Consider the following 13,006-nt stretch of genomic DNA (forward strand, 5'->3'; position numbering starts at 1 on the left):
AAGTCGCCTCATCCCTGGTTTTCAACCATGAAACAGGAAACTAAGAATTAATTGTGAAGGGCCTAAGGTTTGAAAATTGGGATCCCCAAAATTTGGCATGCACAAGGGGCACAAGGGGGGGGGGAATAATTTTTGGCGGGCCGAGGGGGGGCAAGCGATTTTGGCAGGCCGAGAGGGGGGGCAAGCGATTGGGGGGGCTCATAATTATTGCACAGCCCCTTTATGCTGAAATAGCAATGATCAATTTTTTTACATAGTGATGAATATTCCCGACATACGTCGCATGACGTCACTTCATTAATATTAAAATCCTTCTCCGCCTGTTGGTGTGGGGTAGAATATTAGCCCTTTCCCATTGTGGTATCAACGACTTATTGTCGATTTGTATTTTGCTCTCAATTTTAACCGAATTTCATAGGTTGGAAGCCACTCCTGAGGCTGAAATTTGGTAGCCAGATACCGAAGAAAGATATTCATCGCTGACTTATAAACGGAAAATCCGTTGTTACACAGGTGGATCACAGAAAGTAAGTGGACATGCGTTGCAATTATGAAAATTCAAAGGCGCGTACTTTTTGACCTCGACTCTCGTAACAATAATTATTGATTATTTCTCACCACATTTTTTCAAATATAAAGAAGGCACGTCACCGCACATGTAAATTCTTGGTACCATATTGTTCTTTAAATTGAGAAAGATAAACGTGATGATTTTCAGTGGGTTTTAAAAGGATATTTTGAGGTTAAACTGAGAAATTTCCTTCCCTGTGTGTGTGTACTGTCATGCAGCATGACTGTGCTTGTCATGTGACATGCGTACACATGTACCGGGGTGCGCACGTACATGTGTGCATGTGTAATGCAATTTGCTTGCATGCAATGATCATGATGATTGATCATTGCAACGTAGGGTTTGTGATCTTCATCTACAGGAATTCTGGGTAGACCAATCAAGACTGGTATCGCGCCCAGTGATTGCCACATGTTCATGATATAAACTTGATATTATAATGGCCAATAAAAAAATGTTTGGTTTTACTTTTAGTTGTCCTCGACTGATATGCCTGCCACTTCCACATACTTGTGCATAATACGGAAGGTCGATTTGTGCCCATAAATGTTTAGGCCTATGTTAAACTGTATGTTATACAAATTGTACAGCTATGATTTCTACCCTATGATGAACCGACATACCTGTAAATCAAATAGCCCACAAAAAACTGGTCATCGCTGGTATTTTTCATGAAGAAAAACGACACTTTTTACGCCGGAACATGTCCAAAACACGTCAGCTGACGTACAAGCCTCCCCACGCATGTACATAAACAAGCCGTGTTCATTGTTTAATTGTCACCTGCAGCTGTTCGCAAGAAAACTTTCTGCATAAAATTACCTGGGGTCGTTATCAGGCCTGAGACACACTGGCGCTAGTTTGAGGACAGTCACTATGAGTTACTATAAATGTCGGCACATGCAGAAAATGCGTGATGGGTCGCCATTTTGTGACTCGTGCAAACTAACACAAACAAATTATTGGACTTAATAATCTTTTCAATGCGCAGAAGAAGACCTTGATACTAGGCGGAGCTTACGTTTCACAAGAATGATTGACAGCTGTGAGTAAGTGAAATTCTGTTCTGTGATTGGTACAAAAATATGGTTCTCGTATAAATGAATATATTATCCATGGCTTCAAAATTAGGAACCGTTTCTTCCACAGTGGCACAGAGCCCTATATAGGGCTCTATGGTCTCTACTCATCATACACGACCGTAGAAGATCTGGCCAGCGGCGGACGCTTGCCAATCAGGCTAGCTATTTGTACGGCGTGGCCTCTCTTCCTTTTAATTATCTCTGGTCTTGTCACGCTGGTAGATTCGCCCACCTGTGATTACTGACCTGGATCTGACAGAAGATTGTGGAATTTACGATTTTCAGCAGCAGGATTTTATGAAACTGCCAATATTTGCAAACTTATTCTGAAGGATCGGTAATAATTAAAATATTTTTCATGGTGTCGGTAGTGCAAGTTGAAGTTAGTGAATTTGTGGTTTTGTATGTTATGTGCAAGAGTGTTTTCAGGAAGCGTAAATAGGCAGGCCGTTATGCTAAGCTCTCCATCTTATATGCAAGTTCGGCGACGAACTGGACACATCACAGTCACGGTAGTGTGATGTGTTCAGCCTGGATATACTCGACTAACCCTACTAGTACCAATATTTTGAAAAGTGAATTCAAAAACAAAAAAATTGCAGTTTTGTTAGGCCAAGTAAAAAAATAACATACATAACATGTACATGTATCGTCTGGACTTTTAAAAGGGCATTTCGTGATCCACAGCCTCATCCCCCCACTTTTCTCAAAAAAAGTTGAGATTTTTACATCACTGGAAACCTCTGGATAAATAATGTTTATGTACAAAATATTTCTTGCAGATTAATTCGTTTAGCAAAGATATCGTGAAATTTGAATTTCGTTCTGGTGCACCAGAACGAAATTACAACGCATTGTCTATGGAGCAGTGTAATACACATAATCTTGCATAACTCGCGAACGCAAAATTGGAATCAACTGAAATTTTGGGAATAGGTTTTTTTCGTGAATATCTAATGAAAAATGAAATAGAGGATGCTAGGATCATGAAATACTCCTTTAATCGGGGAGGAGGGAGGTCCTTATAAAATTGTTATTATGTTATTTTTTTACCAATTCATTATTTTACTGTGTAAAATTGCAATTGCAAAGTGTTTGTCAACATGAAATCGAGGAGGCCCCTAAATAATATTTTTATTATTTCCCCAACCAAAGCAAAGCCCTACCCCCTAGCTTGAAGAAAGTGTTTGCGATGTGTTTTTAAATGATAACTTATAAACATGCCTTTCCATCACAACAATTTTAGGTAGGCCTAAGGATGCAAATTTATACACAATGTACAATGTAGGAAAAATAACAATTTTAAATATTTGAAAATCTCCAGAAATTGGTGAGGGTGGGGATATGTATTTACTTGGCCTTATCCTTGATAAACCACACACTAAGGACGTAAATATAACTATAAAATTAATGTTTTGGTTGTCGTCCACAGGATTTTTATGAATTGATGAGGGAGGGAGGTTTTTTTTTTTCTAATGTAAAATTAGCATTGTTAGTATAGACCGTACCGTACTTAGTTGGTCTCTTCCAACAGTGCTTGAGGAAACACAAGTTTGCTCTTAAGGCCTTTTTTTATTTTTAAATTCTGAGGATCAAACACCCTAGACATTTAATAATGGCCCAAAAAAAATCACCAAAATCTGTAAATAATTTGCAATTTGAGAAAATACACACACAAAAAAAAAAATCCTGAAATTTCGTAAATTTGGGGCGGCATTCATTTTTACAGGATTTTTTCCCCCAATTTGTTCAAAATCTGGGTCGGTCGGGCCGTAGAACAGGGTTTTCTTTTTTCGTCGCCTAATAAACCCATATTTTAAATTTTATCAAATTTCTAGCCGTATTCTTCATTAACTTGTGGAATACATCAAAAGAGAACTGATATATTCCACAAGTTCATGAAGGATGTGGCTGGAAATTTGATTAATTACGGGTTTATTACTCAGAAATCAAAATTGCAAATGAGAAACATGTAATAGTAATTTTTTTTTTTCTAATTTTTTTAACCCTATTGGGCCAAAGCCAAAATTCCTGTTTGTGGCGGGACAGAATTCTTCATGTTCTTAATAAATCAAGTAAGTTACAGACTACATCCACACACACAAGAAAAATAGTCCAAAGAATCTTGCCACGGTAACACAAATCTATTGATGTGGCGGGACGGAATGATAAACCTCATGTATTTGTGAACACAGTACATTTGTTGAATTTTTATCAAAAGTACTGGGATAAAACATTTTTTTCTAACATTGGTATTAACTCTATCCTTGAGTTATGGAAGGAATTATAAAATTCACCCCCCTCTTTATATTACCGTATGAATCATTAAATTTTTTTAATTGTGTTAATGTGGCGGGACAGAATGTGGCGGGACGGAATTTTGTCCACCATGGCAAAATCAACAAAAAAAGCAATTGAATTACTTTGAAACTGACAAAATTTCACTTCCATTTCCAATAAAAAATTATTGCAAAATATTGACTGAGAAAGAAATTTAAAATCCCTTCCTGAACTTAAAAAAATCATCTCAAAATGTGGCGGGCCTGGCCATGTTTTACACCAGACCCTGAAAATAGAATTATTGCTGGCATCCTACCACAAAAGGCCTGAAAAAAAAAGAAGTTAAAATGGTTTGAGTCTAGCAAAGTTGATGAATTCAATTTTTGTTTACTCAGTTTACAATGTTTATTACCATAATAGTTGATATTTTGGAAAGTTTTGACAGAATTTTTTTCTTCCCTTCCGGAACATAAAAATCACCTCAAAATGTGGTGGGACGGAATTTTACACATATTTAATTTAAATTTATTTCTTTATTTTTGCGAAGTCCACTGACATTTTTTTAGTGCTGAAATTGTCTATACAGAAGACCTTTACATGTGTAATACCGGTACCGGTACCATAAAACAAAAAAATCCTATTTAAAAAAAAAATGTAGTAACATCAAATTTGACAATTCCGTCCTGCCACACCGAGAGGGCGCCACGTGTGTATTTTATTGCTTGCATTCCAAAATTGACGGGCAAATTTTACTTCTTGTTTGCTGATTCATAATCTTTGGTTAGTACATGTAGTCTATATTAAACCAGAGAAGAAATTCACTTCTGTGACAATTTCTAAATTTTAGGTTAGAGTGATGACCATTTTTGGCTCTGGCCCTATCTATTACCCCACAAAAGTGGTACGGTATTTGAGTAGTGTGGAGGTATCATTATTAACTACTGCGTTGCAGTGTTATCGGTTGGGTAAAAACCATAATACTGATTACAGATATTTGGATTCCAAAATCCGCCCGATCAGATTCCGATGTAAAATTTTTAAACAAGCTAGTGCCCTTGCAAAAATTTCGATGGTCACAATGTTAGTTTACTGTATTTTCTTGTGTATAAAAAGCTAACTAAAATGCGCACATCAGATAAGCAGTCAGGTCTTGAAAATATGAAGTGAAATTGTATACACGTAAGCCGCACAGGTAGGCCCTATAGAAAACACTTCATTCATCGTATGCAAGGGTGACAAATTCGGAGCTTAATAAAGATGACATCCATTACCTGTGTTATGATGCAGAGCTCATCCAAGGCTATCATAATATTTTATGTATACCCATTCTCCCTCAATCCAATGAATTGGACATCTCCTGAACATAATTCTTATTGAAGAATAATATTTTGATTCTTGATTTGGGGGATTTATAATTCTCAATTACGGACTTGCAACGTAACCATGCAATTGGCGATTCCCAATCAAATTGATAAACAAAGCGACAATAACATGTGACGTGAAGGGGACTCCCTGCGATGACAACGTTTGAGATACATTTGTACGTTTGACGGGTTTTCAACTTGCTCATCAGGGCGAGCCTGCCACATGGCGAACAAGTCGGAACGCCCCCCAAGACCCGGAAGAGGATGCAACCCTGCGTGTGTGATGGAGTATTTCAGCTCAGATTTCGTCAATTATCATTGCCATTTTGAAATATAAAAATCAGACATTGAAGAACAATAATGGAAAATAATAATTGAGTAGGCCTACATTTGTACTACAAGTTACATCATGGCATGGATCAATTATACACACGGCGCGGTGGGGAAACGCTGTTTGTCCGGGGGTCATACCCCCACCCTTTATTTTGCCCCCACGCTTTTTAGACAGACACCCTTTTTATCAAAAATTTAACCCCCACCCTTTTGCAGTGTTTGTGACCAAAGCTTACAACATTACTTATAAATTCGGAAGAGTGAACATCGGCGCTACTGCAGTTTCATACAGTCACTTTATCTTCATCTAACAAACGCTCATGATTTTCTTAATCTGAAACATTTGCGACATTATTGGCACAACTGAATCACCGCAATCATCTTTCGAAAAATACGACTTTCGCCATTAGATTGTTTATGGGCGAATGGTAAAGGGCTGACATCCTGAATCAATATTACGATTTACGATACGTCAGTCTCACTCTCTACACAGCCGCTGTGGTTCCGCTCCCTCCACTTCTAGTGTGGATTGAGCGGACCAAAGCGGCTGTGTAGAGACTGGCTAATGATGGCCATTCATAAAATTTGTGGATCGTCGATTCTATTATGGGTGACGTTCACGAGTTGAAAACATCAGCAAATTAATTTCCGAAATCATCAAATTACTTTATTCTAATATTTTTTCCAATTGGTAGCTTTACGCACACGCTTTATATGTGAGTCATATAAAGTAGCATACCAGGCGCTGCAATTTGATGTCAAGTAGGGACTGGTCTGTGCAGTGGATCCCATTGCAGATATAGTAAATATCGGGTAAAGTGTCGCAATAGATGACAAGATTTATACGCTTTTATTTTACCTGTATTATATCTGCACATGATATTTGATTTCTTCTTCACACTCGCTATGAAATGATCAATGCAATTTTTGTCAAAGCTCACTACCATTCGCAAGATGCTGTGAACTACCAAATCACAACAGTTTAAAATAGTTGCTAACCATTTGTTTCAATGCTATCAAATTTTGAATTATAAGGTCAAAAAAAGAAAGTCTGTCTCAGACATCCGCGGGAAGCTAAAATCCTGAAAATATTTTTGTTCTATTGCAGTACATTTTAAAACAAAAAACCAAAGTAATTTAACTTAAAATTTGGAATAATAAAGATGTTCAGGCGTCAATTTGAATTTAAATCGGTATACAAACAAAATATGGAAAATACTGGAACCAAAACAAAGAGTATACAGCAGTTTGTGTTTGCTATATAAATGAAATGATGGAAATTGAATGCTGGGTAGAAGTAAACTTTTACCAAAAAAAAATTGCCCCCTTTTATTTTAAGATAATAACTCAAAATCTATGCCTCAAAATTTAAATAGCAAAAGGAAACACAGGTTTGTTCTACAAATTTTGATGGCTCATTTGTCTTAATAGTCCAAACTTTGGTGCCATGGTGACCCTTTGAATGAAAAAGACCCCCACCCCCATTAAAAAGTTGCACCTAAACCCATTGAAAATGTTGCTTTTGTTGCCTGGTCGTCACTGGTCACCTCCGGTCATCTTTTTCATCCAAGCAGTCACATTGACCACAAATTTTAAGCTATCCAGACAAATGAGGTATCAAAAGTTGCAGAATTAACCTGGGTTTGATTTTTGCTATTTCAGTTTTTAAATTTAAGGGCTGGGGTATGACGTTTGGACAGTATTTATTTTGGGACATTAGAGCACATCAGACATATCGAATTGCATTCTGAATACGAAGAATGTCATTCTGATATCAAATAATTTTGATTTTTTGAAATTAGCAATTTAATACACATTTTATGGCAAATCATTAAAAATTGATATTTTTGATATTTAACAGTACTTGAAGTAAAACACCAAAAAAAAATTAGGTCTTTTTGGGAAAAAATCCATATCTTCAATATGAAAGGTCAAAATTTTGAATTGACCGTCGGCTTTTCCTCCCTGCTACATACACTTTAAGAATATATCATTAGATTTATATAATTTACTTGAGGACTGTTATATATATCAAAAATTTGAAAAATATCAAATTTTTATAATTTGTCATAAAATTTGTATTATATTGTGATTTTCAAAAATGAAAATTATTTGATATCAGAAAGACATGCTTCAGTATTCAGAATGCAATTCGATAGGTCTGAGGTGCTCTCATGTCCCACAAAAAATACTGTCGAAACATAATAAACGCTCATTTTAGATCCCTTGCTTCGTATTCAGAATGCAATTCGATAGGTCCGAGGTGCTCTCATGTCCCACAAAAAATACTGTCGAAACTCAATAAACGCTCATTTTAGGGATCTAAAATGAGCGTTTATTGAGTTTCGACAGTATTTTTGTGGGATATGAGAGTTACTCGACCTATCGACATTCTGAATACGGCATGTCTCTTCTGATATCAAATAATTTTCATTTTTGAAAATCACAATATAAAACAAATTTTATGACAAATTATAAAAATTTGATATTTTTCAAATTTTTGATATATAACAGTCCTCGAAGTAAATTATATAAATATAATGATATATTCTTAAAGTGTATGTAGCAGGGAGGAAAAGCCGACGGTCAATTGAAAATTTTGACCTTTCATATTGAAGATATGGATTTTTTTCCCAAATCCCACCTACATGCACTTTAAGTATAAATCATCAGATTTATAAAGTTTACTTCAAGTACTGTTAAATATCAAAAATATCAATTTTAATGATTTGCCATAAAATGTGTATTAAATTGCGAATTTCAAAAATCAAAATTATTTGATATCAGAATGACATTCTTCGTATTCAGAATGCAATTCGATATGTCTGATGTGCTCTGATAAATACTGTCCAAACGTTCATACCCCAGCCCTTAATGCATAGAATTAGACTTTGAGTTTTATATATGTAATAAAGTGGGTAATTACTTTTTGGTAGGCGTTTATAAATACAACCAAACGATTCACATTTATTTAATAATTCTAATTGCTTTTATACTTGTTCTCCAGGAAACGCAGAGATCTTCACAACAGAAAATGGCTAGTCAAGCTCCCGTTTACACAGGGCAGGTGAAGTGGTTTAACGAGCAGAAAGGCTTTGGTATGATAGAATCGAGCGATGGTGGCCGCGACATCTTTGTACACTACTCAAAGATCGACATACAAGGTCGTAAGACTCTAAATGAAAACGATCAAGTTGAATACCAGTTTGAGACCACACATAAAGGACCGGCAGCCACATGGGTCAAACCTGTCGGTGGTGGTGGTGGCGGAGGATACTCAGGAGGCGGCGGAGGATACTCTGGAGGTGGGGGCTACTCTGGAGGCGGAGGTGGCTATGGAGGCGGAGGCGGAGGCTACTCTGGAGGCTACTAGATCTACGCTGTAGTCCACTGCTCACATCCAGTTAAGGGGTCATCTAGGGGCAAATTAGCGGGCGTAATATCATACATGGAAGTCATTCTGAGCCCCTTTTTTGAACAAAATGGTGCATCTAAACATTTGCACCAAAAAGTAAAAATTTTTAAAATCATTTAGTTTTTGGTCATTTTTTGCAATATGGGCACTAATTTAATATGTTGCCTGAAGTTGGGTATGTTGATCAATTTTACATTCCGGATAATACACACCATGGTGAAACCATCTATCACCACCACATCTATGCCCTTACTATCACAAACATCTGTAATTTAATTGCAGAACATTAGAACAGGTTGCAGAAATGGACTATTCCATTTCAAATGCACACATCCCCATGAGAGACTAAGGGATTAAGGTCATGTCTTCCATGGGCGGTGTATGAATTTCAATTGGGATAGCCCAATGTGCACAAAATTAACCTGTTTTTGTCTGCTGATTATAGTCGGTATTTGTATATTTTGGGCCATGATAAAAACAGCCCTGTTCTACGGGCCCAACCGACCCAGATTTTGTGTTTTGGGTTTGGTTTATTTTTAAAGCTGGATGAAACTAGAAACAGCCATTTTTTGTTGGATGATTTTAATATAAATTCGGAGGGGCCGTGTTGCCCCATACTGGATCCACCATTGTTGACATAAAACCATGAACTATACACATAAGCATCATGTTTATGGCAATCAGAAGCATGAACTATATAAAGCACCAGAACTGTACAATTCCAATATTCAAAGCATAAAGGTGATCAGTGATGATCATTATAAAATTAGCAGAACTGATAAGCTTCCATTTGAAGATGCGGTTCAAAGATACAAAGGAGCAGAAGACTGTAAAATATGGTTTATATGCATAAAACATGAACTATTTAAGCACCATGTTTACCACAATTCGGAACTCTATTCATAGTATTTTAAAGGTGATCATAATATAATCAGAACTTCACAGCAGAATTATTAAGTAGACAGTAAGGCCAAAAAAAAAAAAGTTTGGTTCTGAAACATTTGGCAAAAAAAAAAGAAGAAATAGTGTGTCATTTTTTTAAAATAAACTAGCTACATTGCATTTCTTCTTTTTTTTCTGATTGTGTTTTAGTCCATTTTGGAAAAAAATGGACCCACAATAAGATGATTATGTAGAGCTATGTGGCAAAACAGCACACAGGTTTCTCAGAATCCCTTTTTTCTTTGGCCTTATTGATATAAAGTGGAGAGTAGGGTGAGGGAATTATTGTCTTTTATAACTCCATTGTTTGCATAAGTTAATGTTACTAAGTATATAAAAGTGTATATTTTAGAAAGCAAATGGACCAAGAAATATCAGTGCGAGGTCAGATGTGTACTAAAATGTGCAGATTTTCAGAAAATTGCATAAAAACATGTTTTTATCCCATATTTTTTGCTCTCCAAGTAAAATTCCGAATTGAGAGTACCGGGTCATCATGCGTGTACAAGCACAATCTGAACTCATATTATCCCGCCACTTTGCTGCAGCTGTCTTGAGCCATGTGACTCTTCTGAATAAGGAATTTGGCATGGTGATTAAAAAAAAAAAAAAAAATTGGGGTGGGGGATTAGTAAAAGTTGTATTTTTTAAGTTGAAGAATACATCCTAATGTTTCTTCATGTAAGTATCAACAAATCTTAATTTTTTGTTTTCCATTACTTGGCCATTAAAGTAAATTTTTTGATTCTTCTATGGTCCGGGCATCGCGTAGACGAGGAGAGGTATCCTCCCCTTCTTCGCGTCGTTGGCCAGTGGGTCAGACATGATGCTGTCATGCTTGTTGATCAGCCAATCAGTGTGATTGTTACACTTCTGCGTTCACGCTGGCACATGCTAGCTAAACGCACAGCACACATGCACGCACCACAGAAGAATTAAAAAAAAAAGTGGTTGCTGACGTTGACTTCGTTCAAAATCATAAGATTATCATGAAAAATGGTAAAATTCTTGAAATGTGTTGAATTTTGTATTTTAAGATGCAAATATCTGATTATATCCGTAATTTCGGATGTATCAAATTTCTAAAATGTGGGCTATTTGTTATAATTTTGAATGTGGCACAGGGACTGCTTTTTGAAATAAGCAAGAGCTGTAGAATGCTCTGGTCTCTTCAAGAAGAGCTTGTGAAGAGGTGTTTGCACCAATGACCATTGGGGTGTAATGAGTTTATAGTGACTCAACAAGTATAGCTATAAAATGCACATGCAACTTACTAGAGGAAGCAGTCCCTGAAATGACGCCCATGTTACTTTTTTAAAGCATAAAAGTATTTGTGAAAAGGAGAATTGGTATTAATGTTATTGTCTTCTGACTAGTGTTCATCCTTACTCAGTCAGTGATGTGTAACCATCGTTTAATTTGGCAAAACTGCAATAACTTTAACGTCTAACAATGGAAGTAGTCTCTTACTTCCATGGTCTAAAGAACCCTTAACAAACTGTATGTTCAAAATTGTATGTAATACAGGCAAATGTGTTGTCATTGTCACAATTGATTTGTAGTCTTTACACAGATATTAAAATCTGAAGAAAAAAAAAGGTTGATGATGCTGATTTATGGGAATGGGTCATATGATTTCAGGAACACCATTTTAACCCACATCTAGGTCGTTTATTAGTTCATAACATAATGAAAAGAAAACACAAGTTTACAGAATTAGTTTTCAAACTGTTTGTTTTTTTAAATGATAAAGATTCAACTGTGGTTTACCTCAAGTTTGGAAATGATGTCAATGATTTTCCACTGTATGTTGCGTCGCAGGCATGCCAACAATCTGCTTTTGTATGCATTACATGAGCTACGCTTGTGTGTATGACATTGTATTCATTTACAAGTACAATTCGATACTGCGACCAGTGAACTATGCACCTACATCACTACCAAACTTGAGAGCAACCAAAATATATCACTAGATTTTCTTTACTAAAGTGAGAGTGCTACAGCTGTTTGATCAGCAAATACATTTGGTGAGCAGTATAAGCTCACCCAGCAAACACAAGATCGTTTTTGATTTGTTGTTTGTTTTTGATAAAAGCATTTAAAAGATAACATTAAATGTTGGGTTATATGAAAGGCCATGATCCATTTTAAAACGTTTTATACTCTTTATGTGTAACCCAACATTTATAGCAACCTTTTTGCCATTGTTTTCAAACGTTTTGTGTTTGCTGGGTGTTTAATTATAGTATTCAAGTGTGAGTTACTGTCACCAGATTTTCTTTACTATTTCAGGTGAGATTATTACAAGTATTTGATCACCAAATACTTATATGTGACCGTACACCACGAATGAGCCGTAAATGTCCTCAATTGTATTCTGAGTTACAGTGTAAGATGGGCATGAAGGTCGTATTCATAGGTACCTCAATTTGGTGCTGCGTGTACCTCATTTAATGAGATACACGTAGCACCAAATTGAAATACCTATGAATATGACCTTCATGCCCATTTTACACTGTAACTCAGAATACAATTGAGGACATTTACGGCTCATTCGTGTGTACGGTCACATATTTGGTGGTAATGTAATGTGTATGGTTAATGATTACAACTTGTTGGTTTCATGAATACATATTGTGTCTCAGTTATGATTAACTCTTGCAGCCGTTTTCGTTTCTTGTGTGATGGTCTTATTTTACTTTATTATTATTTTCGGTCTCATGAAAATGGGGTGGTCAATGTTGGCCGTTTGACCATTGCCTCCATAAAGTTTCGTTTAAAGGGGCATTTTTGTGATTTTTAGCATTCTCTTATTACTATATAGGGTTTGGTAAATACATGTATCCACAAAACAAGCATATTTTCACAACTTGATTTGGACATTGAATTTGTGTGTAACACATAATTGCATGCATTACAGTGCCCCATGCATGTAGGCCACAGTGTTGTAATTCCCGTCCATTGAGAGACTAGATTTGTCGTTGGGCAGGAAAAATCTCCTATGTCATTGGCCCCTGAA

At 36.2% G+C, this 13,006-nt stretch overlaps 1 protein-coding gene across 1 annotated transcript; it reads left to right on the top strand.

Moving 5' to 3' along the window:
- Window positions 1-335: 335 nt before the first annotated feature.
- LOC140146765 (cold shock-like protein CspC) lies at window positions 336-12,642 on the top strand. The gene is made up of 2 exons (XM_072168641.1): window positions 336-527; window positions 8,638-12,642. The coding sequence occupies exon 2, from the start codon at window positions 8,665-8,667 to the stop codon at window positions 9,001-9,003; it is 339 nt and encodes a 112-aa protein (XP_072024742.1). The 5' UTR covers window positions 336-527; window positions 8,638-8,664; the 3' UTR covers window positions 9,004-12,642.
- Window positions 12,643-13,006: the final 364 nt, after the last annotated feature.

Source organism: Amphiura filiformis, chromosome 2 (genome assembly GCF_039555335.1).
Source record: "Amphiura filiformis chromosome 2, Afil_fr2py, whole genome shotgun sequence".
NCBI classification, from domain to species: Eukaryota; Metazoa; Echinodermata; class Ophiuroidea; order Amphilepidida; family Amphiuridae; genus Amphiura; species Amphiura filiformis.

Bases quoted from the DNA above. Each gene is read 5' to 3' on its own strand.
- LOC140146765 (XM_072168641.1), top strand. From the start codon at position 8,665: ATGGCTAGTCAAGCTCCCGTTTACACAGGGCAGGTGAAGTGGTTTAAC.